The following is a 16,463-nucleotide window of genomic DNA, read 5'->3' on the forward strand; positions in this document are numbered from 1 at the left end:
TTGCCGTTTATCTACATATCTAGATGCTCTTATTGAGCCTAAGTTCAGTAATTTTCAATGTGAAAATTAAGGCTTTTATATAATATTTAATTTAATTTTTAATTAATTTAAAAATAATTATCATGTCATAATTATGAAGAAGGAAAACTAAAAATATTTTATTCTTTCTAAATCAAGTAAGAAACAAAAATTTTTCTAAGACTGCACAAACATTCATTTTCAGATTTTCTAAATTTCCATTCTGATTTTGTAAATTTGTTTTAAATTCTTTTTTAAATAGTATAACTAATTAATATTATAATACATTATAATACAAACCTAATATGGCTTCCTCCATTAGTATTTGAATTTATAACCCATATAATTTGTTATACCTCATCAAATAAGGAAATTCATATTATATTCAAAACCATATATATAAGAATGAGTCAGATATTTAAACAAAACTATATATATGTATATACGAGTATATACTTACGTATATAATATTATTTATTATGTTTACAATAAATTTAATTTATAAGAGTTTGAGGCAGCATAAAATCCTCTCCTTAAAAAATGTATATCCTTTTTGTTTGTTTTGTTTTAATTTTGCAAATATATTATTTAAAATATTTAATGATAATATACCAAAAAAAAATACTTCCTACACAATATCCAAATATACATATATACACGCGATTTATATACATAAATATAAAATAATTTGGATGGCGACAATTCTATAAATTAATAATTGTTGGCGACACTTTTTCTTTTAAAATGAAATTGAAAAAAAAAAAAAAATTAAATTACACATAAATTAAATTTAACTTTTATTTCACGGTTATCCGTTTTTCATTTATATTTTTCTCTACACGTACATATACATACATAATAAAAAGTAAAAAATATAAAATAATAAATTATGCCGATTTATTCTTTTTATGTTTTTATGTTTTTATTATTTTTTTTTCTTAAATGACTTAATTTATGGCGTCAATATAATAGTGATGAAGAGAAGTCTATTGAAATAATAAAAAAATGGTTACGCATTTACTCTTTTAGCATATAGATTTGTACAGAAAGTATTTAACAATTTGTGGTTTCAAAATATAATTTTATTTTTAACAATTTTATAACATATAACTATTAAATCAAAAAAAAAATTAAAAATATTTGAGGCAAATGAAGTTATTTTTCATTATTTTATAAAATACGATAATTTTTTTGCTAACTAAAAATTTTAATTAATTCTGAATATTTTAATTGAGAACGAATTTTTAACATTTTTAATTAAAATTAACAGAAAATTAATGGAAAATTAAAATGAAATTATTTTCTCAAAAAAAAATTCAGGATAATAAATTCAATTCTCTCTCTTAATATTTTAGTATAATTATATTCGGAATATATATATATATATAGGTTAGGTATAACATAACAGGTATGGTTGCACAGTCCTTCATTTTTTATATATTTGGTTCCTATTTTACTAAATATAGAAAAATTAATTGAAAAGGTTTATTTTCCAAAAAAAGAAAAGGATAGAAAATATTTTCACATTTTTATAAAAAAGTTTATTAAAAAGTCTATGTTTGAATAAAAAATTTGTTTTGTGATTCTAATTAGAAATTTAATTAACTCTGGCAACAAGTCATAATTGTTTATGCGTGAAATTTATTTTTTATATATGTTAATAAATTAAATTTTAAATAATTTTTATAATATACATAATCAAATTACGTTCTGTATTAGAAAGGTTAATTGGTGAAATATATTCAGTGTATTGTAGCCAAAAGTACTCAAATTTTAATAGAAATTCGCCACCATAATCATGAGAATTGTATATTATAATTTTGTCTTAAAAATTCTATTGAAAATATAACTAAGAATACATATAACAGATTAGACATCATAATTGGAAATATATGTAAAATTGCATACTTCATTAAATATTCAATATTTTTGAAAAAAAATTAATTAAATAAAAAAATTCATAACAATAACTTCAATCACAATTTCGAAATTGGCCAAATTTAATTTGAGCGTATGAAACAAATTTTCACACTACTTTTCTGGTTGAAATAGAAGATTTAAATTAAAATTTTACATGTACTTTAGTTAAAAAAATACCCCACGGTATCAATCGTAATCCATTTTGAAGACCAATTGGATCAATGATTTTTAGCCAAATTTTTGTTTTCCTAATAATTTTGGCAATAGTTTTCAGCATTATACCTATAATAATTATAACAAAAATTTTTTACTTTTATACAAGAATTTTAAAGGCCCCGTAATGCACGTAAACTCATTTGATGTTTGCAAAATAAAAAACCTCAGTAGGGAATTATATTATATTAAGAATTATAGTCTATAATTCTTAATATAATTTTCGTATTCTTAAATTTTAAAAATCATACACAGCAATTTATAAAAATCATATTAGAAAATTCCTAATTCATCATAATTAATATTTCTCTTATCATTCACATTCAAAAAATATACTTTGTATACAAAAACAATATAAAATTTAAATTAACAAAAAAACAAAAAATTATTTTTAAAACCATTATCTCTATTATTCTCTATATTTCAAACATAAAAATATTTTAACAAAATCCGTGTATAACATAAAATTCAAAAAATGATTTTCTCACCTCTCATTGTTCTAAAAAATAAAATCAAATATATATATATATATATATATGTTAAAAAATATGCAGTTGTGGTGAAGGAAGAATAATGTCACCGGATGCTAAAAATTGTTTAGATCGTAACGAATGTCTTGATTTACCATGTTTAAATGGTGCAACATGTGTTAATTTGGAACCAAAATTACGTTATCGTTGCATATGCCCAGATGGTTTCTGGGGTGAAAATTGTGAATTAATACAAGAAGGTCAAACATTAAAATTAAGCATGGGAGCATTAGCTGCAATACTTGTTTGTCTACTAATCATACTGAGTGAGCATTATAAAATAAATAATGAAAAAAAAAAAAAAATTAGACAAAACCATATTTGAATAATTCAGAAAAAAAAAAACAAGAAAAACCACCATCAAATTTTTTTCAATTTCTTACATAAATAAAATAAAATTTTGAAAATAAAATCATTGAGAAAAGAATAAATTCTCTTGTAGATATTTGCATATTATTACATAAATAATTATTTATTTAAATATTTATACATATATCATTCCTACATATTAAATAAAATATTATATAGACACATACATACAAAACATAAATATTTTTTAATTTTTCATTTTCATATTTCCGTATGTTAAAAAGTTTTTTTTTTTATATATATATAATATCTAAATAATATAGACGTTTCTTCTTTGACTGCTTATATATTACATATTATATATTCATATTTATATACTTAAATATTTTTATGAATCAAAAAAAAAAAAACAAATTTATTAAATATATTTGTTTTATAATATTTATTTTCAATTAAATTTCCTATAACAAGTATATAATATAATTATTAAGTATTTTAGCTAGTTTGTTTTTTATATCACAAAAATTTTATTAAATACTTTATATAAATAACATTATATTTTTATTGTTAAGAAGAAAAAAAACAAAATATATAATTTATTAAATTTTTTTTTGAGCTTGAGCATGTCTTAGTTTCTGATTTTACATATATAAATATATATATATATTTACTTGTACTTATATAATTATTTTGATATTATAATTCGTATAACATTTAAAATTTCTTAATAAAATATATCATTTAATGTTTATTTATAAAACTTAAAGTAGGCAATTCTTTGAATATGCAATTTTCAAAATTTAGACAGCAAATTAGTTCTACAAATTAATTTACAATATAATATTGCATCCACATTGAAAAGAAATCTTTAAAACAATAACTGGTTAGCAAGACAACATTAACAACCCAAAGACCACTAAAGTAAGAATTTTATGAGTTTGTTGAAAAAAAATTTCTTTCGAATCTGAATACAAACGTTAAAAATTCACCAATTGCTATTTAATGTGAAATTGCTCTTAAATGCATTACTTAGCGGAGTTAAATAACAAATCCCTATTTTAAGAGTTACGACAATTTGTATACGTGTCTAAATTAAAGGTGTTGGACTGTAATTGCAGTTTTCTGCATTTTTACTATTATATTCTTATATTTTTTTATTTTGACGAACAATATTCAACATAAAATTTTCAAATTGCACATTTTTTTCTCATTCTAAATCCTTATTGACACAATTTTTCAAATAAATTAATTATTAATTTTTATTTATTTATAAAAATTATAGTGTCCAAACTGTTGATTCAATCTACATATTTTTAAATTAAATATTATTCATACATATAGTTATTCAAAATAAATAATATTGTTTATGATCACAACAAACAATTTTCATAAAAAATATCAATATTATAAAAATACGAAAAAAATAAATTATATTTATTTAAAAGATAATTCTAAATTTCACAGAAAAAAAAAACAAAAAATGAAGTATTCAAAAATTAATTGGAAAAGTTATAATTAAATTAAATTTATTTAATTATTTTATATGACTATAATAAAATATTATTATAATGATTTTTATAAATGTCAAATAATTAAAAGATAATAATTATGTTAAAAATTCCATAAAAATATTGGGTCTTTTAATTTAAAAAAAAAAATAGATTTATTTGCCATTTTAAAAATTTTGTTATTCACTCGATTGCGCTCGAATAAATTTTTAATTACAGGCTTTATTACTTTAACTTTTTTTTGCATAATGTACATTTATGGCATATTTAAAGCATATAGGAACACATAATTAAATTTAGTAATTTTTTTTTTGTTTTTTATAATAATTATTATAATTATTATTATATTTAATTATTATGTCCCTTGAATTATGCAAAAATTGAAAATTTTTAAAGAATAATTTCATATTTAGAATGTTGTTTTTAATTAATATTTTTCAATAAATTTCAATGATATAATTACATAGGTTTATAAATTAATGAAAATAATATTGTATCCAATGCATTCAGTATACCACGTATGTGAATTCAATTGTATAGTAAGGAAAAATTATCGGTTTTAAACAAATAAAATTCTAAATCCTTTAGCAGGATAAAAATTGAGTTCCACGTTAATGATTTATTAATATTTCTAAATAGCGTAAATGACAAAAACATAACAATACTAAAAGAGAAATCTTTACACAAAATGTTAAATATTCTTCGAGAATATTTTCTTATATCAGAGGGTTTTGTACACCAAACAAAAATCACATTTAAATTCAGTGAAATGAACAGAAAATTCACGAAATATTTAATTCTAATTTTTCTTCCATCTACATTTCTTCCATCTTCATAAGACGTTTGGAACGTTTTGTCTATGTTATATCCGTTTCAATTTAAGTAGCAGCAAAATAATAAAAAATTATTTGAAATTTTTTATTTAAAACTTCTTTTCGCTCTTTTCCCTCAAATAATACATTAATTATTTTTAGTACTCACTTGCGATAATTAAATACAAACAACAATATAATTAACAATAATAAAATTATAATCAATTTATAAATTAATAATAAGAGTATTACATTACAATTATATATAATTATAACAAAAAAAAGCAAAGAAAAAATTTAATAAAGGTATGTATAAATTATAAGATTATAAGCTCTTGCTCACTCTTTTAAATGTATTAGAGTTGCCAGAAGTTTCTAATAATGCTGGAATACTTTATATTACTATATAATTGTTGTAATATAAGGTATTATAGCATAAATACTATGAAATATTAGATTTTGTCCTTCTTAATTATTATGTATGTATATAAAATGTTTTAAGAAATAACAAAAAATATTATTGACTACTTTATTTAGTTCAATGTATTTGTTTCTCTCTGTCAAAATCTGTACAATTTTCTTTTAATTGGATGCTCAAGACAAAAATATTTAAAAAGAATATAATATGAGGAGGTGTAATTATTATTTTATTATTTGTAAATAATTAGGTTTATTTTAATATTTTCATTATAATTCTAATGGAATATTATAAAAATTAAGTTGAATTGCGGCACATTTAGTAACTTGTAAATTAAATATTTCAAAATCTTGTGTTTTACATATTTAGCTGTTTGATTTTAAATCGTAGTTAGTTTCTCATTTCCAATATTTTTAATTGATTTCAATTTAAGAATATATGAAAAAACAGAAAAATTTAATTATATATAAATAATAAGAGAATAATATAAAATAATTAACACCAACCTCTCTCTCTCTCTCTCTCTCTGTCATAATTATAATAGGTAAAAAATTTCGTTTTTTTGTAATTATTATTATTGATTTTAAGTTTCAAGTTAAAATTTTTGTAATAAATTTAAGTTTAAAATTTTTTTAATTAAATTTTTTAAATATTTTTTTTTTTAATAATATTATATATTATTTTTTTAATTCAATTAAAAATATTGGTTCTCTTTTATTCTTATTTGTATTTTTTGTTTCTTTTTACTTTCATGTTGGATTTAAAAATATAAAAAAAAATGTATAAATTTATGTTAAAAAACATAAAAATTTCTGTATATATAAAATATATACATATTGTATATACAATTAATGTATATATATATATATATTATTATACAACAATAACAAAAACCAAAAAAAAAAAATTGTTGATAAATAAAATAAAAATAAACAGATGTCCGGCCGGTTACAAAATGTCTGGTTCACAATGTGTTAATGATAATGAATGCTTATTATTCCCATGTCAAAATGGTGGCAGATGTCGTGATTACAATCCACCAAGAAAATATGAATGTTTATGCCCAATGGGTTTTACTGGTATTCATTGTGAATTGGAATTATTAGCATCCGGAGTATTAACACCATCAACTGATTTTATAATTGCATTATTATTATGTACTGGCACCCTAATATGTAAGTATTTAAAATAAGAAAATTAATAAGAAAAGAAAACAAAAATAAAAATTTTTTTTTTTTAATTGTTGTTATTTTATATACCTAGTTGTTATTTTTAACAAATTCATTAAGGTGGATCAATTTTTTTTTGCATATATTTGTAATAGTGAAATGTTTTTTGCTTAATTACAATCCTGTAAAATATTGTTTACTTATTTATTTTCTGTACAAGGGACGTAAATCACAATTTGAAAATTTTAAACAGTAGAGTCAAATCATATAATTTTTTTCGATTATTTAGCTGGCCTATGATTCATTTACAAAAATTCGAGTGAAGAAAGTAAATTCTCACCAGCTAAGAGCTCTTATAAAGAAAATTAACTTTTAGATCGTAGTTTTAACATATCTGCCGTCACCATTTCTTGAAGATTTTGTATAACCTACCATTACAAATTATTTTTTGTCGAAATTAAAAAAGTTACTTAAATTCTTAACTATTTTACCTAGCTTTACTTAATTAATTTTACTATATCATGCTAGTAAAATTTCTTCTAATTTATAATATCTCTCCCTAAAGGTATAAGATAACAATTAATAATTTTAATAGAATTAAACTAAAGTTCTAAAATAGTGTCAGTTTTTAAATACACTTCTTACTTCTTAAATCACCAAGTTTAATCGGTTGTATATTCAGCACGTTTTTTTTTCAATGAAGTTTAAATCAACATAATTTCACTATCACAAATTAATTTTTATTTTTTTTTTTTGGACACACAATCGGCCCACCCTAATATTCACATATGCATACTAAATTATATACATGAGTATGTATATATATATGAATAGTCAATGTTCACATTCGATATACATAATTGTTTTTGAATATTAAATTTTATTAAAATTTTCTTTAATATTCAAGAAAATTATATGAAAAAAAAAATCATGAATAAAAATAATTTTAAATTTTAAATATATAAGTAAGTATTTAATTTAAAAAATTTAAATATATTAATTACTTGTTCTAATTATATAGAAATTTCAATGTTCTAATTATATAGAATTTTCGGATAGTTTGTTAAATGTAGACTGTTTATAATTTCTAATTGGAATTTTTACTTTTTTTTGTTTGTCTATATTAAATTATACATATATAAATTTTTTTTTTCAATATTTATGTTTAATAAAAATTTTACAATTTTTGAAAATTATGTGCACTTTCGATAGCCTAATATAATCGTTTTTGATCGTTTAATTTTGAAAATGTTTCTTATATCACGAATATTTTTACAGTTTTCTTTTTTATTATGCTAAATTTTTTAATGTTATAAATTTATTTATCTATATACTTATATAACAAATTAATTAATATTAATTACAGGATAAATACTTAGTTTAGAGGCTTACCCCTTTTTAAAATTCTAGCATATTATTATAAGATGAAAATTTTGCAAAAGAATGAAAAACGCGACATTAAAAAAGAAAATGTTACAAAATGTTGCAAATAACCTTCATATAATACATTGAAATTTGATATATTTTGAACTGGTAATGTAAGTTTGAAATAGATAGCACTGACTGCTAAACATTCATTGAAACTGAATAAGAAAAAATTGAATTAAACTTGCCTATTCGAGATACAAGATTCGAGGATTTTAACGAATTTTCAAAAAATTTCTACTTGCCAAAGCTTTTTTGCTTATTCCGAAAAGATTGAAGCTTCAAATAAACACTTTTTGTAAGAATTAGTAAAGAGCTTTACTATATAAAAACGTATAACCCAATTTTGTATTTTACTTTTGGAATACCAGGCATTCGAATTTTGGAAAAAATCAAATTCCTTATTTCCTCAACAATAATACACATATAAACATTGTACTCTTTATTTGATCTCCCTGTATATTATATTAATCTTCGAACAAACTTCCTTTATACAATAAAAATAATTAAATACAACTAAAAATTAGTTTTAATAAAATTTCTGAACAATTTTTAAAATTAATTTAATATTATTTTAGGTACACAATATTTTTACGCTCCTAATCAATATGCTGAATCTATATGACAATATATATATATAATTGTATCATACTACATTTTAAATTATGTTGTGCATATGATTATAATTAATTTTCTTGCACCATCCTATGTCTAAATATAATAAACAAATAGATCCTTAAATTTAATCACTTTCAAAGAAAAAAAAATTTGATTGTCACTCTCATTATTATTATCTGACATATAAATTAATATAAAAAATATTTTACCTTATTATTTTTTTTAATACCATAATCATCTATTTTCTATAGAAAAAAAAAATAAAAATTAAGAAGAATAAAACTGACCAATAAACTAATGAGTAAAATGTCCTTCGCATGTTGTTTTAAACACATGTTTGAATGAAAATTTTCATACATATCACATTATTTAAATATGAACTACATTATAAAAGGAACAATATAGTTTCTTCCCAGCCTTATTTAAAGTATGATTTTATAGAAAAAAAAACTATAAAAGTAATTACCTTGTATTCTTCAATGAATAATGGTAAATAATTTAATAGAATTATTTATATAGAGCGTATAAGAACAGATGTTCTTAACATTTAATTGAAAAGTAGGAAAAAAAATTGTATTTTAAAAAAAAAAAACTAAATATTTATTGTAAATAAAGGCAAAAATAATTTCAATACAAAATAGAGCAAAATGATGAAAAATTTTCCATTCTTTTAAAAAAAATTTCCGCAGTGTTGCTGCCTTGTAATTTTTGATTTTTGAAATTTTCTTTTTGTTTTGTTTTTTTTGGCAAATTTTCTTAACATAATATTCACTATAATATTATGCAGTATCCTGGCTAGATTCTTATAATAATATTATAACCATCCTATATTTTGACACATGTATTCAATAAGTAAGAATAAAAAACAAAATGTATACATGAAAAAGGAAATTCTTTTTTTGCCATGAAAAATAAAAGAAAAATGGAAAAAACTTTATGACATTAAATAATGCCAAGATGTTACCCTGAGTGTACCATGATTGATGTACAAAAAAGAAAACAAATTATATTAGAAGGTCAAAATAAATACCATGAAAATAGAAAAAAGAAAAAGAATTTATAACTATTATTTTAATAGAAAATTTTGTTTACAGGTCATTTTACTTTACACATATTATGATCTACATTCATATGAGCTTTTGCTCTTTATTTATATGTACATATATAACTATTTGTACGTTGATATACTTATGTATATTATTCACATTATAAGTATAAATAATGAATTCAATCTACCCATTCTGAAAATATCGTTTTTTCTATTCAAGAAATTATAAATTTTAAAAATTAGTAAATTTTATAAAATGAAACCGGAATCGCAAATGTTGAGTTGAAATTAGAAATTTATGTTAGTTCCGAGTTTTCCAATTCATGTTAGTCCGTTCGTGATGTTTTGCTTATCAGTTTGATTCAATTATGTTCCTTATATTATTTTACTATAATGTTCCTTATGTTGAAAATAGTGAACTGAAAAATTATATCATTCTTTTGAAATTTCAATAAAATTGGCAATATCGTTTTAATATCATGTGTTTCAATAATTGAACTGGAGAAGCTTTTCGTTCGTAATAGCTCGACTGATCTGGTCAAGATCCCATTGATTAACATAATATCAGTCAGGCTCATATTCAGATTGTATATCTGAAAAGATATTTTTGAAAAAATATTTTATTAATTGATTTAAAAAAAAGTAAAAATTTAATTTTATATATAAAAAGTTATTTGCAATATTAAAACATTTATTAATTTTCATTTACTTAACACATTGTTTTTGCACAATTATAATTAATAATATAATCATCAATTTCACTGTTACAAAATAAATCATTTATTTTAATTCAATTTAAAATTTATATGAAATAAAAGCAAAATTATTATTTACTTGTAGTATATTATATAAAAATTTTGGTGGGAATCATTTATTTTAAATGAAAGATGACATATAAAAGGAAAAATTATTTCTATTCAACTTATTTTTCATCAAAAAATTTAATATATTTTTTAACAATAATTTTAAATATTTCAATTCCATTGATAATACAATGTATCGATAACTACAAAAATTGTTTTTGATATTCAAACATACTGCTTAAAAATTTTTATGGTAAAATTCTTTTCACATTTGGAAATTATTCCTTACTACACACAAAATAACTTTAAAAAATTTTTTATACATTAAAAAAATTCTTAAAAATCCTTAAAACAAAAAAAAAATTCTTATCATTCTTCAATCATGCTTTTATTGCATTCATAATCCTTTATTTAAATACATGATTGTTTGATATTATAGAATTGTACATATACTTATATATGTATATGTATAAACATTATAAAATTTTTATAATTTCGTTTAATTTTAAATCGAAACTTTTAACTTTAAAACTTTATTACGTATATTTTTTTTTGTAAGCATAGAATTAATAAGAAAAAATCTCTAGTATTTTGCTTTGTTTCAGTTCTTTGAATAAAAAAATATTTAAAATATTTTTTCTCTTATATTTCTATAAATAGATAAAATAAAATTAGATATCTAAATTTGATTTTAATTTTCCTCCTAAAAAAAAATAATATTACAATAAAATTGAAATATTGTGCATACTCACAAGTTTACTAATAAATCAATATACTTAAATTTAATAGAACATTTTATTCACTTATTTTGAAAGGAAAGAAAATGAAAGAACTAGTTCAGATACAGTGGAATTTACAATTTCCAAGGTATTTCTGAGTACCTAAAACTTTTAAAAGAATAATTTTCTTCTACATAGCTATATGAATGATTAAGCATAGTAAATATGTGATACAACGTTTCAAAATCAAATTTTGAAAAATGCTAAAATATTTCGAAAGTTCGAAAATTATTTCCATTAAATTTTATTTATTAAATATCTTAAATATTTCGCAAATAATTAGAGATGCATTATTTCGGAAATAATTAATTTGTTCAAAATATATTCGAATTTCGAAATTTCGACAATTATTTATTTATTCGATATTAGTTTATTCATTCGAAATTCGCAAATGATTTGTAAATAACTGAAAATGCATTTTTGTATTTCGAAAATTATTCATTTGTTCAAAATTTATTCGAATTTCGAAATTTATTTATTTATTCGAAATTAGTTTATTCATTCGAAATTCGCAAATGATTCGTAAATAACTGAAAGTGCATTTTTGTATTTCGAAAATTATTCATTTGTTCAAAATTTATTCGAATTTCGAAAATTATTTATTTATCCGAAATATATACATTATTGAAATAATTTTTTTTTAATTATATTTCAAATTAAATTGAATAATTTTTAATTGAAAATTATTCGAATTATATTGAATCGATAAATCATTTAATCGAAATACATTCGAAATTCATTATTCGAAATTCATCCGAAAATTATTCCCATAATATATCGAAAATCATTTATATTTTCGAATTTTATTTATTCAAATATTATTCGAAACCTATCGAAAATAATTTAAAGCACTTTCATTAAAAACAAAAATTGGAAATATATACCTTATGTTTATAATTCAAATAATATAAAGCTTATATAGTTAATTTAAAATAAAGCAATGATAGAATCATGAATTTCGAATATAAATTAATAATTCCTATAAACTATAAATTTTCCCTGTACATAAAAATTTCTCTCCTATTAAATTGTTGATATTACTTTGAATGTTGAATGCTATAAATAATTGCTACATGCAAAATAAAATAAATTACATAAATTTTCGAAATCATTATTTTGACCTTATAATTTTACAAAAATAATAATAATGTACAACAAAAAAAAGTGATTGATATCCTCTAAAAATATATATGTATGCATATGCATACGTTATCAATATTCAAACGCACCTTTAATGTATTAAACAATTTTCATGATTGACATGATATTTTTCATTCATATATAATATTGGTTCTACATTGTATACAATTCAAATTTATACAGATATTCAATAAATTTATACATATACTACTGTATATATAGTTAAGCACTTCAAATTACATTTTATATAAATATTTTTCATGTAGGTACGTAAAAAATTTTACAAAAATTGTAACTTTGGTGACTTTTATTATACATTTTCATTTTGTCAAATTATTCAGTTTTCTATTTAAAAATTCAAAAAAAAAAATTTTTCTATACCATATCTATGTACATACTTTTACGTATAGAAAATCAATATACAATTTATTTTTAGTAGTTTGTATTCAAATTTTATATATAGAAAATGATTTTTTATTGACAAATGATTTTCAACAAAGTAAAAACTTATGTTTTTTCAAATACCTACAATAAAAAGTAATAAACTTCCAAATAATTTAAACAAATAATTTATTATTCGTATATAATATGTAAAAGGATATTATATTTTTCTTTATTTTTTTTTTTACAAAAAGAGAACCAAATATTTATCAAAATCAAATTACAATTTATTACTTGAAAAATTTACATTTTGTACATAATAGAAGAAAAATATGTAAAAATCGTATTTGACATTATTATTTATAGAAAACTCTTTTGGGTATTTACATAAAAAATATCTTAAAGAAGTGTAATATTACCAATGCAAATTAATGAATCAAAAAGTAAAAATAAACTAATATTTTATTTCCAAAAAAAAAACATTTATTTTTCTTTTTGGAATAAAATAATTAATATTTGAAAATTATAAACAATAAGTATGAAATTTAATATTTTTCTTCTTTGGTTTTCAAAAAATAAAAGAGTTAAAAAATAATTTAAATATTATTAATAATTACAAAGTAAAAGTACAAAATTCAATATTGTAAGAACTACCAAAAAGAATAAATACATGTTATATAAAAATATTACAAATTATAAATAAATATTTGCTTTTATTTCTCATGTAATTTTTAAAAATGCTATAGTATGTTCAATTTTCACTTTTCATTTCATTTTTAAACAAAAAATTCAAACAAAATTTCATTTCTTTTTTCATCAATTTATTTTTTGTATATTATTATTTTTAAAATAAATAAAAATTAATTTTGAATGTCAAAAAAAAAAAAAATTTCTTTTACAACATGTTTTCATTACAATATTACAAGGATAACATGATTCAATAATAAGAACAAAATCAAAAATACTTCGAAGAGAATTATTCAAATATGAAAAAAAACAAAAAAAAAAAATAAATAAAATTATTAAAAATTATTATTAAATTAAATAAATAATTCAATTTAAAATGAATAAAATTAAATATTAATATTTTAAAAAAATTTTCCCATTTCTCTTCAATAAAAATTTTAGTACTCGTATTAGTATTTGTTGTATATAATAGACGTCGTGAAGCTCATATTAAATATCCTGGTCCAGATGATGATGTTAGAGAAAATATTATTAATTATGATGATGAAGGTGGCGGTGAAGATGATATGACTGCATTTGATATAACACCATTACAAATACCAATTGGTGGTCCAATGCCTGAATTAGCACCTATGAAAATGCCAATTATGTGTAAGTATTAATTCCAATGCCTGAATTTACATCTAGAAAAATGCCAATTATATGTATTATGTGTTTCTATATAACATATTGTATAATATTAGTTTAGTAATCATGATCATGTATAAATTATTATAAATTATTAATGATTTTGCATTTTTAAGTAATAATTTTTAATTTCCGAAAAAAAATTATTTAATTTGTTTTATTAAAAAAAATTGAGTAAATCCGTTTCGAAAAGCTAATAATAATTAAATTGGAAGATAATCGAGAATGTACAAATATTATGCAACCACGTTGTTCTTAAAATAATTAAGTTTTTATATAAAATAAAAAAACGAGTGACATAATGATTACATTTACATAAAATAAAATTATTTTGTGTGAATGTATGTGATATAAATAAAATCATATAAAATTTTTATTTTATATAATTATAGATCCTGTTATGACATTGGCACCAGGACAAGAATCAAATGTTGGAATGTTTATTGAAGAGCATAAAAAACGTGCTGATAGTGATCCTAATGCACCACCATTTGATGATTTAAGAAATTACGCTTATGAAGGTGGTGGCAGTACTGCTGGTTCATTAAGTTCTTTAGCTTCAGGTAATATATACGATTACATACATACATATTTTAAAATATCTATCTTTATTTATTATAATTTTCTTTCAAATATAAATTATATTAACTTGGAATATTCCAATATTAAATTTTTTGTTTTCTTTATTAATTTTATTGTCTTTAAAAATTTTTCGAATTTTACCATTATTTATTTATATAATATATTTATTTATATAATATATTTATATTATATATAATATTAATATTTATATATTTATAAATTTAATATTTATATTATATTAATCTGCAATGATTTTTTTCTTCTCTATATATTAATATATTTAGGAACTGATGATGAGGCACAAGAATATGATTATTTAGGTGCATGGGGTCCACGTTTCGATAAATTAGCAAATATGTATGGACCAGATCAAGTAAATACAGAATTAGAAGAATTGTAAGTTTCTTATTTATAAAAAAAAAAATTATTGTAAAATAATATGTTTACTATACAACAAAATACATAAAAAAACAAGAAAGAAAATTAACAACAACCAATTATATTAAAAATGAAAATAATGAAATAATTAAAATCGATTGCGACTTCTTTTATAATAAAATGAAAAATTAAAAAAAAAAAATTAAATAAAAAACTTACCAAAAATTTCAAAAAAAAAAAGAAAAGAAACACTAAATATTAGTATATATGTACATATATATATGAGTATATATATATACATATACACATTTAGTATAAAACCAAAATAAAATTAATTTTTTTTTTTGTTTTTGAAAAAAATTGAATTTTTGATCCTATATAAATTCTACGATTGAATGCATACATATTATATTACATATATAACATAAATATATTATAAAGTACATTAAAAAAATAAATAACAGCAACAAAAACGAAAAAAAAAATAATTAAAAAATAAACTACAACTACCAAAGATGACTTTAAAAATTAAAACATACCATATAGAAATTAAAATAATTAGAATATTAAAAAAAATGAGAATACAAAATAATTAAAATGAAAAATAAAGAACAAAAAATTATAAAAATTAAATAATAAATATTATGTACACATTCATACAAACATATATACATACTATAATTGAATATGTATATATACATAAAACTGTAAATTTTAATCAATTTATAAATTTATATATTATTTAAGAAAAAAAAATAATAAATTTACTATATTGTATAACTATATTAAAATTAATTAAAAAAAAAACATCTAGTTTATTGTATTTAATAAAAAACAAAACAAAATTAATTAGAAATAATAATTTTATTTTATTTTTTATTTTACATATTTTTTGTTTTTTATTTAAATTTCTTTTTGAAACCAAAGCTCACGAAATTTTTAAAATTTAATTAAATATATTTAATAATTAATATTAAAATAAAATAAAATTCAACCATATATACTTAAACATACATACATTATATATATTTATATTTG

General features: G+C 19.3%; 1 protein-coding gene across 1 annotated transcript in view; it reads left to right on the forward strand.

Moving 5' to 3' along the window:
* Positions 1 to 16,097, forward strand: part of LOC129608779 (neural-cadherin) — a gene marked incomplete at its 5' end in the record, with an annotated part of 114,207 nt that extends 98,110 nt beyond the window's left edge. Inside the window, 4 exons of the mRNA XM_055520490.1 lie at positions 2,706 to 2,947; positions 14,220 to 14,429; positions 14,858 to 15,028; positions 15,332 to 16,097. Of these exons, the coding sequence (XP_055376465.1) occupies positions 2,706 to 2,947; positions 14,220 to 14,429; positions 14,858 to 15,028; positions 15,332 to 15,447 (739 nt within the window). The remainder of the gene's footprint in view (positions 1 to 2,705; positions 2,948 to 14,219; positions 14,430 to 14,857; positions 15,029 to 15,331) is intronic.
* Between the last annotated feature and the right edge of the window lie 366 nt (positions 16,098 to 16,463).

Source organism: Condylostylus longicornis, unplaced genomic scaffold (genome assembly GCF_029603195.1).
Source record: "Condylostylus longicornis isolate FDR11 unplaced genomic scaffold, ASM2960319v2 ptg000034l, whole genome shotgun sequence".
In the NCBI taxonomy this organism is placed as follows: Eukaryota; Metazoa; Arthropoda; class Insecta; order Diptera; family Dolichopodidae; genus Condylostylus; species Condylostylus longicornis.